The 12233-nt window shown below is 42.5% G+C and overlaps 2 protein-coding genes across 2 annotated transcripts; one reads left to right on the top strand and one right to left on the bottom strand.

The window, feature by feature from the left end:
- Positions 1-301: 301 nt before the first annotated feature.
- On the top strand, positions 302-8179 carry stt3a (STT3 oligosaccharyltransferase complex catalytic subunit A). The gene is made up of 18 exons (XM_070982441.1): positions 302-358; positions 1175-1295; positions 1395-1455; positions 1552-1673; positions 1900-2045; positions 2702-2792; positions 2881-2987; positions 3072-3236; positions 3450-3630; positions 3736-3891; positions 4034-4125; positions 4349-4504; positions 6038-6226; positions 6379-6495; positions 6571-6673; positions 7201-7389; positions 7500-7615; positions 7794-8179. Exons 2-18 carry the CDS (start codon positions 1208-1210, stop codon positions 7830-7832), a joined length of 2118 nt encoding a protein of 705 aa, XP_070838542.1. The 5' UTR covers positions 302-358; positions 1175-1207; the 3' UTR covers positions 7833-8179.
- A 129-nt stretch (positions 8180-8308) lies between these two features.
- Positions 8309-12010, bottom strand: LOC139344347 (cytoskeleton-associated protein 2). Its single transcript, XM_070982442.1, has 7 exons — positions 11286-12010; positions 10698-10769; positions 10003-10580; positions 9583-9907; positions 9429-9489; positions 8957-9239; positions 8309-8817 (listed from the first exon to the last, which is right to left on the bottom strand). Exons 2-7 carry the CDS (start codon positions 10731-10733, stop codon positions 8553-8555), a joined length of 1548 nt encoding a protein of 515 aa, XP_070838543.1. The 5' UTR covers positions 10734-10769; positions 11286-12010; the 3' UTR covers positions 8309-8552.
- Between the last annotated feature and the right edge of the window lie 223 nt (positions 12011-12233).

Raw genomic sequence — 12233 nt, forward strand, 5'->3', positions numbered from 1 at the left:
ATGTTGAGGAGCATTAAACAGGTGTCCTGAATGAAAACGGTTAAGACAGCGTACTTTATATCCCCATACATACCTTCAGTATACTGTTCTCTTGGTTATAAATGATTGACTTGTCTTGAGAGTTTTGCACCAGTAGGGGGCGACATGTTGCCTTTCCTAACTAAGGACACGTCACTACACTACAGCGGCAAGGAAGGGAAACAAATTTGATTGAAAGCACAAGAACCAATCAGATTTATGTGAGATTGCCGTTGACTGAATTTTAACCAATAAACGTGCCCCATGGCGTGGTTGGGGCGGGATTAGTTCACGGTGAAGGTTGTCTGTGAATAGTGTATGAGTAACAGGAGCGGAGCGGGTAAGTCTTAATGAACATCAAATATTAGACCTGTTAGCTCATTTAGGAGCACCAATTTTTATTTTGGGACTTCGTCGTTTTGCCATTTGTGAAGAAGTCTGTGATGTTTTCAAAATAATTCAGAATAGAGGCGCTGTTCATTATACAGCAGCTAGCAGGTTAGCCTCGCTAGCTACTCACACACTTTTAACTGGATGGAAGCAGCATCAATACTAGCCGGCCTGATGCTGACTAGCTACAAGATTCTGTCTAATCTGTAACAATGCTTGCATTCATTTTAAATATGCATATGATGCGTGATAATAGCGAGTTCACTCATATTAGCTGATGTTCATATCCTTGCACTGGGTTGGTTAACTGTCAGTGCTCACAATGATAGTAATGTCAGTACTCGCTCTGATAGTAGTACCTTGAAAGTTAGCATTAATTAGAGCTCTGTTGAGCTTCATGGTTTGTGTTCTGGGTTTGGAAAAACGTGCAAACTCTGACGGAGACGGGCACGAATCCCTGCAGAAGTTTTCCATCGTGGGTGCTTCCTGGTTCCTGAGGCCACATCTTACTGCGTGGCCTTATCTGGTTGGGCTGGACATGGAGGTCGACTCTTAACAGTTGGAAGACTTTGATTTTTTTTTTTTTTCTTTTAGTGTCTGGCTTGCTTCCAACGTGTTCTTGAAAAGATTTTCTTATTTTGCAGGATTCTTGTTCAGTATCCCCCCCCCCCCCCCAAAAAAAACTTATGTTAGGTCATTAAGGGCTTTTCTCCACAGTCCTCCTCTGTACCTCTGAGTCTCACTTTGTTTGTCTTCCTCCCATCAGGTAGTACGGTGAGCTGTCCCTAACCTCGCCAACATGACCAAGCTGGGCTTCCTGCGTTTGTCCTATGAGAAACAGGACACGCTGCTGAAGCTGCTCATCCTGTCTATGGCTGCTGTCCTCTGTGAGTCCTCTTTTTTTTTTTCTCCGCTCAGCAGCTTCGCCTCCGTAATGCTAAAAACAAATGTAACGCATTGATACATGTGCTCTTCCTTCTCTCCAGCATTCTCCACCAGACTCTTTTCCGTCTTGAGGTTTGAAAGTGTCATCCATGAGTTTGATCCGTAAGTGCTTCTTCTGTCAAGGTTATTTCCAAGCGTTGTTCATAGTTTTTCCTCCATAAACTAGTGTCTCAGCTTCACTTTCATCTCATTCGTCAGGTACTTCAACTACCGTACGACCCGCTTCCTGGCAGAAGAAGGATTTTATAAGTTTCATAACTGGTTTGACGACAGGGCATGGTATCCTCTGGGGAGGATCATTGGTGGCACCATTTATCCAGGTAGGGTTCAGAAAAAATGACTGGAGGGCAGCACAAGTAGATGACTGAGGGCTGATAAATTTTGTTCCGAGTTGTTTTAATTTCCAAGTAGAGCAGTTCAGGTGTTGTCTAAGGTTCAGAAGAGAAAAGTCAATGTACTTCACGTACACAGACTGCCTTTATTGGCACTAATACAAAACATACTTGAACACATCTCGTCTTGTCTCCCTCTCTTCTCTCTCACTAGGACTGATGATCACCTCTGCCGTCCTGTACCACGTCTTACACTTTTTCCACATCACCATTGACATCCGTAATGTCTGTGTCTTCCTGGCTCCCCTGTTCTCCTCCTTCACTGCCATAGTGACCTACCACTTCACTAAGGAGTTGAAGGTAAAACACATGTATAGGATACACAACCAGCTATGATATGTAAGGTTATAAACTCTTAATAAAACGTAAACCTGTTTTTCCTTTTAAGGGACACTCCAGCAATTAAACTTTGCACTTTAATTACATTAAGGGACTCATAAGGGTCAGAAAAAAATCATCCACATCTAAACAGCAGAGGCAGAGAGATCCCTCATTTTTATCCCTTGTACATGATAAGATAACCCTTTATTGATCCCATAACGGAGAAATTCGAGTGTTGTATAATATGGGTTGAGCTCCAAAAACACTGATCCCTACAATTAGTGTAATGTAATTCAGTCATGTCTTTAGTTAGTCTGCCTGGTAAAAGACTCCTTCAAACACTTCTTCTGTTTAAATATGTCTTGAGTCTCAAAACCAATCTGAGATTATCTGAGATTATCTGAGATAACCCTGATGACATCATCAGAGTTACTTTCTCAGACATAATGCTCCTTTCAGAGCCACAGAAGACATTGTACAAGCGATTTCACAGGTTGACTAGTCATCCTTTTGACATGTAAACATTTCAGTGGAGTGCCTCCTTAGAAGTATGTGCATGAGTTTGATTGATGTGATGATTTCAACAAATATAAATGTACACCCTTTTACCACTAAATAGTTTTTCGTCTGTGTAGGATGCAGGTGCTGGGCTCCTGGCTGCTGCCATGATTGCAGTGGTGCCTGGTTACATATCTCGTTCTGTTGCTGGCTCCTATGATAATGAAGGTACACATCTGACGTGCATAACAATGTTATTTAAAGAGAATATCACTAAAAGATTGTGAGTGAAATCCCTCTGTGCTGTCTTACTCAGGTATCGCCATCTTCTGCATGCTGTTGACATATTACATGTGGATTAAGGCTGTCAAAACGGGGTCAGTGTACTGGTCGTCCATATGCGCACTGGCATACTTCTACATGGTGAGGAGATCTAACAAAGTACATGTTTTACAGAATTAATTCAGAGTTTACAGAGGTCCTGATAAGATGTTTGTGTGTGTCTAGGTTTCCTCCTGGGGTGGCTACGTGTTCCTGATCAACCTTATCCCCCTCCACGTCCTGGTTCTGATGCTCACAGGCCGATTCTCTCATCGCATCTATGTGGCTTACTGCACAGTTTACTGCCTGGGCACCATCCTCTCCATGCAGATCTCTTTTGTTGGCTTCCAGGTAAGATGAAAATGAACCGTATTATGTCATATGAGTTGCTCTGATGGGTTACAGGACAGAGAAGTGTCCAGAAAAGAAAAGAAAAAAACTTGCCTGAATTATCATTGTCAAAATATCATCTAGTCCAAAAAAGATACAAAAGTCAGTGTCTTGTGATCGGGAAAAGAGGTTTCACTCTTTTTCACTCCCTGTCTCTCCTCTCTCACATACTAGCCGGTGCAGTCATCAGAGCACATGGCAGCCTTCGGTATGTTTGGCTTGTGCCAGATTCATGCCTTCGTGGACTACCTGCGCAGCAAACTCAATGCCCAGCAATTTGAGGTGCTGTTCAAGAGTGTCATCTCTCTGGTGGGCTTCATCCTGCTGTCTGTGGGCGCTGTCCTCATGCTGACTGGTAAGAGGGACTAGGTGCACCAGTAGATATACTGGAAAAAGCCTTCCTTCACCTTGACGTTCTTTTGCTTTGGACCATGACTGACCAAATGTATGTGTCCCCCAGGTAAGATCTCTCCATGGACTGGTCGTTTCTACTCCCTGCTGGACCCCTCCTATGCCAAAAACAACATTCCCATCATCGCCTCTGTCTCTGAGCACCAGCCCACAACCTGGTCCTCGTACTACTTTGACCTCCAGCTGCTTGTCTTCATGTTCCCAGGCGAGTGTACACTCAGCAGAAACACACAGAGTAACAAGAGATTTATACTATGGCATCACTCTGTCCTCCATGCAAAGAAACACACAGCTCATTGTAAGCTTGCTGAGTTTTTGACTGACCGTTACCTTCCCTTTTCTTATAGTTGGTCTTTACTACTGTTTCAACAACCTGTCGGATGCCAGGATCTTCATCATCATGTATGGTGTCACCAGCATGTATTTCTCAGCTGTCATGGTACGTCCTGTATAGCATTTGACGTACATTTCAAAGGACTTTCCAGGAAGCTGTTGATTTGTTTGCTTCTGGAGTTTGTCACATTTCAAGTGTCACCAGTAGATGGCACTTTCACACCATTACACATAAATGAAGTAAATGGAAAAACATATTTAAAAAGTGAACGTGCACATACTCCATACATCACATGGGTTAATGTACTGCTCCCTTGTTGCCTCCTCAGGTGCGTCTGATGCTGGTTCTGGCTCCAGTCATGTGCATCCTGTCAGGCATCGGTGTGTCCCAGGTGCTAACCACTTACATGAAGAACTTGGATGTCAGCCGGCCAGACAAGAAGAGCAAGAAGCAGCAGGACTCCACCTACCCCATCAAAAATGAGGTAGGTCTGACAGACTGGTTCAGGGTGCTGTTGTAGCTGTTAGAGGGTAGTGCCATCTACTGTCTGTTGACATTTTGTATACTATGTCAACACTTTGACCTGAAACAACATTAGATTCAAACTGGTTAACCCTCATCATTTTAACCCACTACTGGCAGGAAGCATGATAATAACAGTATTGCAATAATAGACTGTATAATAGAAGCGGACATAGCTACCCTGACATCACCACTGATTGTGGACTGCTGGCATTATGGCCATTGCCATCTTGTTTGTTTGGAGCCAGAGGTGCCCATATTTGGATGCCCATGGAGCTGGGGAGGAGTGAGGGGTGGAACCAGAACCCAAGCACAACTTAGATGGAAGAGACTTGTTAATCACAAGCTAGCCACACTCTAAAGCGCACCCAGCTTTACTGTCTGTTTCATGCTAAATGGGACCATCATTTAGAAAATGAACATCCTGCTGTATTGAAGAAGACTTGAAGCTGGCGATTTAGACTATAAACTCATTAGGAAATAGTTTACTGAGGTAATAAACAAAGTGAGGAGTAGGCAGAGGTAGAGCTCTCTGTAAGTGCCACCAGCTGGCCAAACAGCTGTTGACTCATTTAAGTCCAGCCGGTTACTTTCCTATATTTAAGTTTTGATTGTTAGAAAATTGTTTGATCAAGAAATTGTGATTCACTATTCATGAGCGTTTTACCGCCACCTGCCTCGGCTTCACAGCACAGTGGGCTGGCATTGTCGCCTCACAGCAGGACGGTCCTGTGGTTTGATTTGATCTTATCTATTTTGTTATTACAGCAGAGCCATCTGTAAAACACACTAAAACAGGCCTGGCTCATTTGAGGAAAATGTAGGCTATGCTTCAGCCTCACACTGTAATTTACTGTTTGAAATGTCTTGAATACTGTTGTATTTTTTTGCCTTTGACCAATTAGGCAAACTCATGTTGGGTAATAATTTAACACCAATACATATGCTAGGTATGACATGGGATTAAAAACATGCCCCCCTTGTTTATTTTCTTTGAACAAGAGTGCCCTCAGACCCCCCTAGCTGGTTATTTTTCCCTTCAGACTGGCTTCTCCATATTCTTGTGGAAAGCCCTGAGTAGGGTCATTCTCTCATAGACCTCTTCTATACAATCAGACTTCTTTTTGCAACCAGTAAGTCACCAACTGTTGGCCATTTGAAAGAATGCAGCTTTAAGGCACTTCTGCATTGGCTTCACATTTCAGACCCTGAAGCTACGTTCAGTTCTGTTACCTCGACCTTTTTTTTTTTTTTTTAATTTATTTTTTTACTAGGTTCCAGCTATACATATCATGATGAGATGGCCAACAACACTGGGCCACGGTTCGAAGTCAGGAGTTGATAATTCAAAGTATATATGTCCCTTGAAAAATAAATAAGCCAAGAGTTTTTCTGAAATCCTCTTTTATTTCAGTTTTCAGAATAAAAGCACACTGGTGGTCCCACAGACAGGAGATTAAAATCTGATGACATCCTGTGCTGCATGTTCTTACAGGTCGCCAGTGGGATGATTCTAGTTATGGCCTTCTTCCTCATTACATACACCTTCCACTCTACCTGGGTGACCAGCGAAGCCTACTCCTCTCCCTCAATTGTCTTGTCGGCCCGTGGAGGTGATGGTAGCCGCATCATTTTTGATGACTTCAGAGAGGCCTACTACTGGCTCCGCCACAACACCCCTGAGGTCAGTTATACCCAAAGAAATAAAGAATAATTAAATCACTGAAGACTTTTCAACTAGGATTTTGAATGAAGTGAATCATAGGCTGATTGTTATTTACTCATTAGTTTACCAAGCTTCTGCACAGTTTCTGGAGTTTTATTTTGTGTTTCCAGGATGCCAAGGTCATGTCATGGTGGGATTATGGTTATCAGATAACGGCCATGGCGAATCGAACCATTCTAGTGGACAACAACACGTGGAATAACACACACATCTCCAGAGTTGGACAGGTGAGCTGGGTAACCTTGGGGGTGATCATGTTTATTAAGTGCTGCTTGTTGACTGGGCTGTTGTTTGTTCTGTAGGCCATGGCATCCACAGAAGAGAGGGCCTATGAGATTATGAGGGAGCTGGACGTCAGTTATGTCCTGGTCATCTTTGGGGGACTGACGGGCTATTCTTCAGATGGTGCGTACCAACTATCAGTAGATCAGAGAGTCGGCGTGGCTGCTCGACTTAAACATGCACATCAACAGACACATTCCCACTACAGACCGGCGTTTTACGCAGTTGGATGTAATAGGCTTGGTTTTAATAGTCTCTTTGCTAAGGTTAAGGTTGGCTGTTTGAATGTTTCCACACACCCTCATGTGTAATTGCAGTTGTAATAACTCTTCTACGCTGAATAGTTTAATAGAGAAAACTACTGTTTGGTATGCCTCCCCCTCATTCTTAAGTTGACTGAGTATTAAGCTGTCAAACAGGTATTTTTAACATTTTTGGAGTTGTATTTCATTGAATTTGCTGCACTAGCAAGTATTTAGCTCACACATTCACTGCATGAAGTAACTGCATTGCCAGTTCATCAAACTGTTCCTGTGTTATTGAGTGCCTTTGTCCATGAATATTACAGAAAAGTGAAGCCAAACACAAGACACAGTATTGTAGAAGGCATTTTTAGCACCACTTCTCTAATGTATCTGTCTGCATCACAGACATCAATAAGTTTCTGTGGATGGTCCGTATTGGGGGAAGCACAGACACGGGCAAACACATCAAGGAGCACGACTACTATACTCCCACTGGAGAGTTCAGAGTGGACCGCGAGGGCTCACCCGTCCTGCTCAACTGTCTCATGTACAAGATGTGCTACTACCGCTTCGGCCAGGTCTACACAGAGGCCAGTGAGTAACTCCACAGCCCGCCTGTCGTCACGCCTAACCTGCTCGCTGGTCTTCCTTTTTGAACTACAGCCTTCTGCTCTGTCGTAACATCTTAATGATCTCCCCTGCAGAGCGCCCACCTGGTTATGACCGAGTGAGGAACGCCGAGATTGGTAACAAAGACTTTGAGCTGGATGTGTTGGAGGAGGCCTACACAACAGAGCACTGGCTGGTTAGGATATACAAGGTGAAATGACTGGCTTTTTCTTTACCCTGTTGTTTGAAATATTGTATCAGATCTTCTGTAACACTTCATTTGGAGAAATCAAAGTTTTGTAGATGTGACAGATTGAGGGTAATTGGAACAACAAAGGGTCAATTTCATTTAAGACATTTCTAACCAAGTCTTGTGTTTCATCCTTTAGGTGAAAGATCTGGACAACCGGGGTCTTTCAAGGACATAAAACCTTCCGAAAGCAGTGAAAACAGCCTTTTAGCGCAAAGCACTGAACACCTTCCCCTGTGGTCTGCAGATGAGTGGGAAAAGAATACTTTTTATACTTTTGTTTGGGGGAAGAAAATTGCATCCAAGAGATTTCTTTCTTTTTTTTGTGGATGATTCTTTTTTTTTTTTTTTATTTTGTCATAATGAAATGTCTCATCTGGGATCAGAGGGAGCTGGTGTCAAAACGTCCAGTCTGATGTCAGGAGTGTTATTCGCCACGGAGCAGTCAAAAGAAAGTAGCGTTCATTTAAGAGCGCTTTGGATTTTTACAATGTGGTCAATTAAAGTGGGAGTAAATGTGATAAAGGAGTGGTCTTGTCTTTTTTCCTCCCCTCATAAAATGGATTGAAATAATTGAGACAGTTGATGTGGGAAAGAATTTGCAACTTCCTTACATTTAAGAGGTTGTCTGTTAGAATGAAGTCACACTAGATTCCAGAATCTTAGATGATTTTATTGTAGTGCATTTGGCATTACACATCGTCCTTTACTTTATAAACAGAATAAACAGATGTTTCCACCCCAAAACGATAAAACAGCTTATAAGACAATTAAAATTCTTTACAAACATTCAGATTAGTGAAGTCGTTTTTAAAGTAACAATATAAAGTGTCTGTTAGCTCCAGTCCTGTAACTTTCTAGAGTTGTATTTTTTTAAACAGCACACATACACAGCCCCTCAAAGTCTAGGCTTGTCGGGCAGATCTTCCAGAAGTGCAGGGTTTTTTCTGTAGATGTAGGCGTTGGGATCGTCGTCCAGCTTGACCAGCTCAGCCAATGATGACACGCAGGGATCGTGGTCGAGCAGCATCATCGGCAGGTGGGTTGATTGGCGCTGGATGCGGCAAGAACGACGCACTGGTGTCAGAAACTTAAGATCTTTGATGTTGCTCTTTCTCCTGGGTGCACTGGAGCTGACATCATCTTCAATTGTCTTCTTGACACTGAACATGGGATATTTGAAGGTAAAACTACTGTATCACAAGTGAAAATAAATGACTGTGGCTATTCATAGCTTAATATTCAGTTATTGAAAGGATTAGACAAAATTTTAGTTTTGCATATGAAAGCCGATGGACTCACCTTTGCAAGTAAGGGGTGGTCTTCACGTTGTACTTCACTACTGAAGCATCTTCCCTCTGTGTAGTGGTTTCCACACACTCATCATCACTTTCAACTTCCTTATCTTCCATCTCCACCTCCTGGTCATCGCTCTCTTCTCCTTCATCCTTCACTTGCTCAACCTTCGGCTGCTCACTAACATCCTCAGGCATTTCATCCTTCAGCTCCTCTTTCTTACATTCATCCTGTGGCTTGCTGTCTTCCACTTCAACATCACTGCGCACATCTGTCACCTGTGAAAGTTCTAGTGGAAACAAAAACAACATGAATGTGGGTGTGAGTGGACATCTGTACAGAGTGCAGTCAGAAGAACTATCATCTTTCTACCACAAATGAGCAGATCAATTATTTTTTTAAGACCTGATCTAATCCCACTGAATCTATCAAATGCACCTCTGTACTAATCATAGTGAAGAAACACAGGTGAACTTACTGTCGTTGCATTTTGATGGCGTTGCCATGGCCTCCAAAGCATCACACAGGTTCACAACAATCTGTGAAAATGAAAACCAAGAAGAGAACATGGTGTATTGCTGTGGAAGGGCATGTTTATAAAACAGCAGCAGAAACTCTGTTTGTTTCCTTACGTCATCCACTCTGTCCTGTTGGTCAACAAGCAGATCTGGATCAGAGTTATCGAGCAGGTCTAGGGTGGTGTTCATGATCACTGGAGTTTGGCTGTGTGTTGGTAACTCTGCTGTCTGGGTATCCATACAGGGAGCAGCACAGTCTGGCTTGTGTGCTTTCAGACTGGGTTCGGGTTCAGGTTCAGGCTTGCACTGTGCAGCAGACCGTGATTTGAGACCAGCGTCAAGTTTTGCAGAGACTTTGGTTTTTGGAGGTACCGCTGTAGTCATGGCTGGTCTCTTGAAAGTCTTGCCCTTGGAAGCAAGCCACTCTGCCAGTTTAGCTCTGCGGAGGGAACACAAAAACATTTTCAAGCATTTCTGATATACACTGACCCCAAGGCAAAACGTGTGTGTGTGCATATATGAGAAAAGTGTTACCTTCTCTCCTCAGCAGTCTCTGTGGTAAGTCTGTACTGGCTGAGGGTGCTTGAGACAGGGGGTTTGTTCACCTTCTTGTCTGTCACTCGTACCGCAGGTCCAACCCTTTGCCTCTCTGTTTTTGGTATTGATGGTTTTGGATCTGCCTTCAGCACAGCGGTACCTGACTTCCAAATGGATCCAATTTTTGACTGGACAATCCTGCCTTTGTACATGCCGGGAGCAGATTTTGATGGTGGCACCACAGCTGGTCGCTTTGGAGCCACTGCAGCTATTTTTCTGTCTTTCACAGCTTGTTCAGAGAGGAGGGCCCGGCTTTGTGTTGGTTGTTGTTTGACAACCGCAGCAGCAGCAACAGTAGCCCCTCTCCGTTCTCTCTGCACAGTCTTTACCTGTTTGGGAGCCTCACCAGACTTCAACCTTGTGTCTGGTTGTTTGGCCTTGGCTTTAAGAGGACCATTTTTTGCTCCTATTTCCTCTTTTTTGTTGCTTTTCAGTTGGAAGGGAACAGCAGACGTTGTAGCACTTTTGATGACGGACTTGCTTCCATATGTTGGCTGAGCATTTTCCTTATTTCCCTAATACAATAAAAGCAATAAGAACGTAAGGTAGACTGATTAAGGCTACAAGCTGACTACAATTGAGTGAAAAGTCAACGCAACAAGTATTTCATATGAATAAATATGTTCACTTACTTTGTTGCGGCTCCGTTTTGAAACTGCGACGTCCATAGTGAAGAGTCAACCAGGTTCAATCAATCGATTTCTCTGCAAGATCAATAAGCAATACATACACGAGCATAGTTGTTTTAAATAATGCGTGTCGTTAATTTACATCATCTAGTATGCTGGGATTACACTTGGTATAATCTGGGAGCAAATCTATATTTCGCCTAACAGCCACAGATTAAGCGTTAAACTGCATGACGCTGCTTTTACGTTAAAATTTCACTGCATGTATTAGCAATTTTCATGTTATTTTCTTGTACGTTTTGAGAAATAACATCTGCAAGTACAATAACACCTACTCTTTATCTACTTTCGTGTGATATTTGCATATATTAAATAGTTTGGCACGTTATGTTTATCAAAAAGCAAGCATTAGCACGCATTGTGATCAAGCCCACCATTAACGTTAACATGAGGGATACAAACAAATAAACGTTAAAGCGCGACAAGACGTTGGTTGTGTATTCGGTCAGAACTTCTGTACTGGTGTGCTGACTGTGCTCATGTCTGTACTCTCGTTAAAAAAAGTAAAAGAAAAAATAAGCCTCAACTTACCTTGTTGTCTTACTGTATAATACAAGGAGCAAATCCCTCCAAAGCAACACAACACGTCGTTTGTCTTTCTGAGAAAAAAACCTTTTGATTTGACTTGGCGCTTCTGTGCTGCAATTGGCCAAGCTAGTATCGCGAGAGAACAAAAGAACCAATGGAGTGTCTCAAAACTAAGAGCGAGAATTGAAGAAGACTGGTTCCATTCTGTCATCGCTCTAGTTTTCGTCCCTTCAGTTTGAATGTTTGAACCCAAATAGGATTCCATTAATACCGGTCCATGAAAACAGCTACACGCCCAACGCATGACAGCCACTGTAAAAACAGTGAGTCAGTATTAAGAAAGCAGCTGTGACTTCCAGTAACCTCACCAGAGAGATGAGGTTAACAAAATCAACGAAATGGCTACGTTTAATACACAATTATTAAACACAATTACTTTCACAAAACATCGCATATTTACATGACGTTGCTGTAATGTAGCTATAACTGTACAAATGACTCATGCACACCTCCACTGTCATACAAGATGTGGTCTGTGTCATCGCCACAGAATTAAATCTTGACATCAGCACTTAAGAGAAATCCTAAGTGATGATGGTAAAGAGGAAGCACAAAAATAAGCAGTTTGATAAAACTTTACAAAACGCACAACATGACAATATTTTAAAATATCGATGATGTGAACATGTTTTGATAAGGCCATAGAGTGTGTTCAACCGCTAGGCTTTGAAAAGGCTGCTGAGGATTATGGGAAAATAGCAAAGCGCGCGATTTCATGCACGTTGGTAAATACATCAAGCTAAAAAAAAAAAAACAACCAAGCGAATTTGCCTTCAAAATAAAATCGAAATTACAGTTAAAAAAGAAAAGCATAAGGCTAGAATAATTTCCCTGTAGACTTTAGGAACAAGTGTGCTAGAATAAAGCAAACAAGAGGAATCCTCTGGAGTT

Source organism: Chaetodon trifascialis, chromosome 16 (genome assembly GCF_039877785.1).
Source record: "Chaetodon trifascialis isolate fChaTrf1 chromosome 16, fChaTrf1.hap1, whole genome shotgun sequence".
NCBI classification, from domain to species: Eukaryota; Metazoa; Chordata; class Actinopteri; order Chaetodontiformes; family Chaetodontidae; genus Chaetodon; species Chaetodon trifascialis.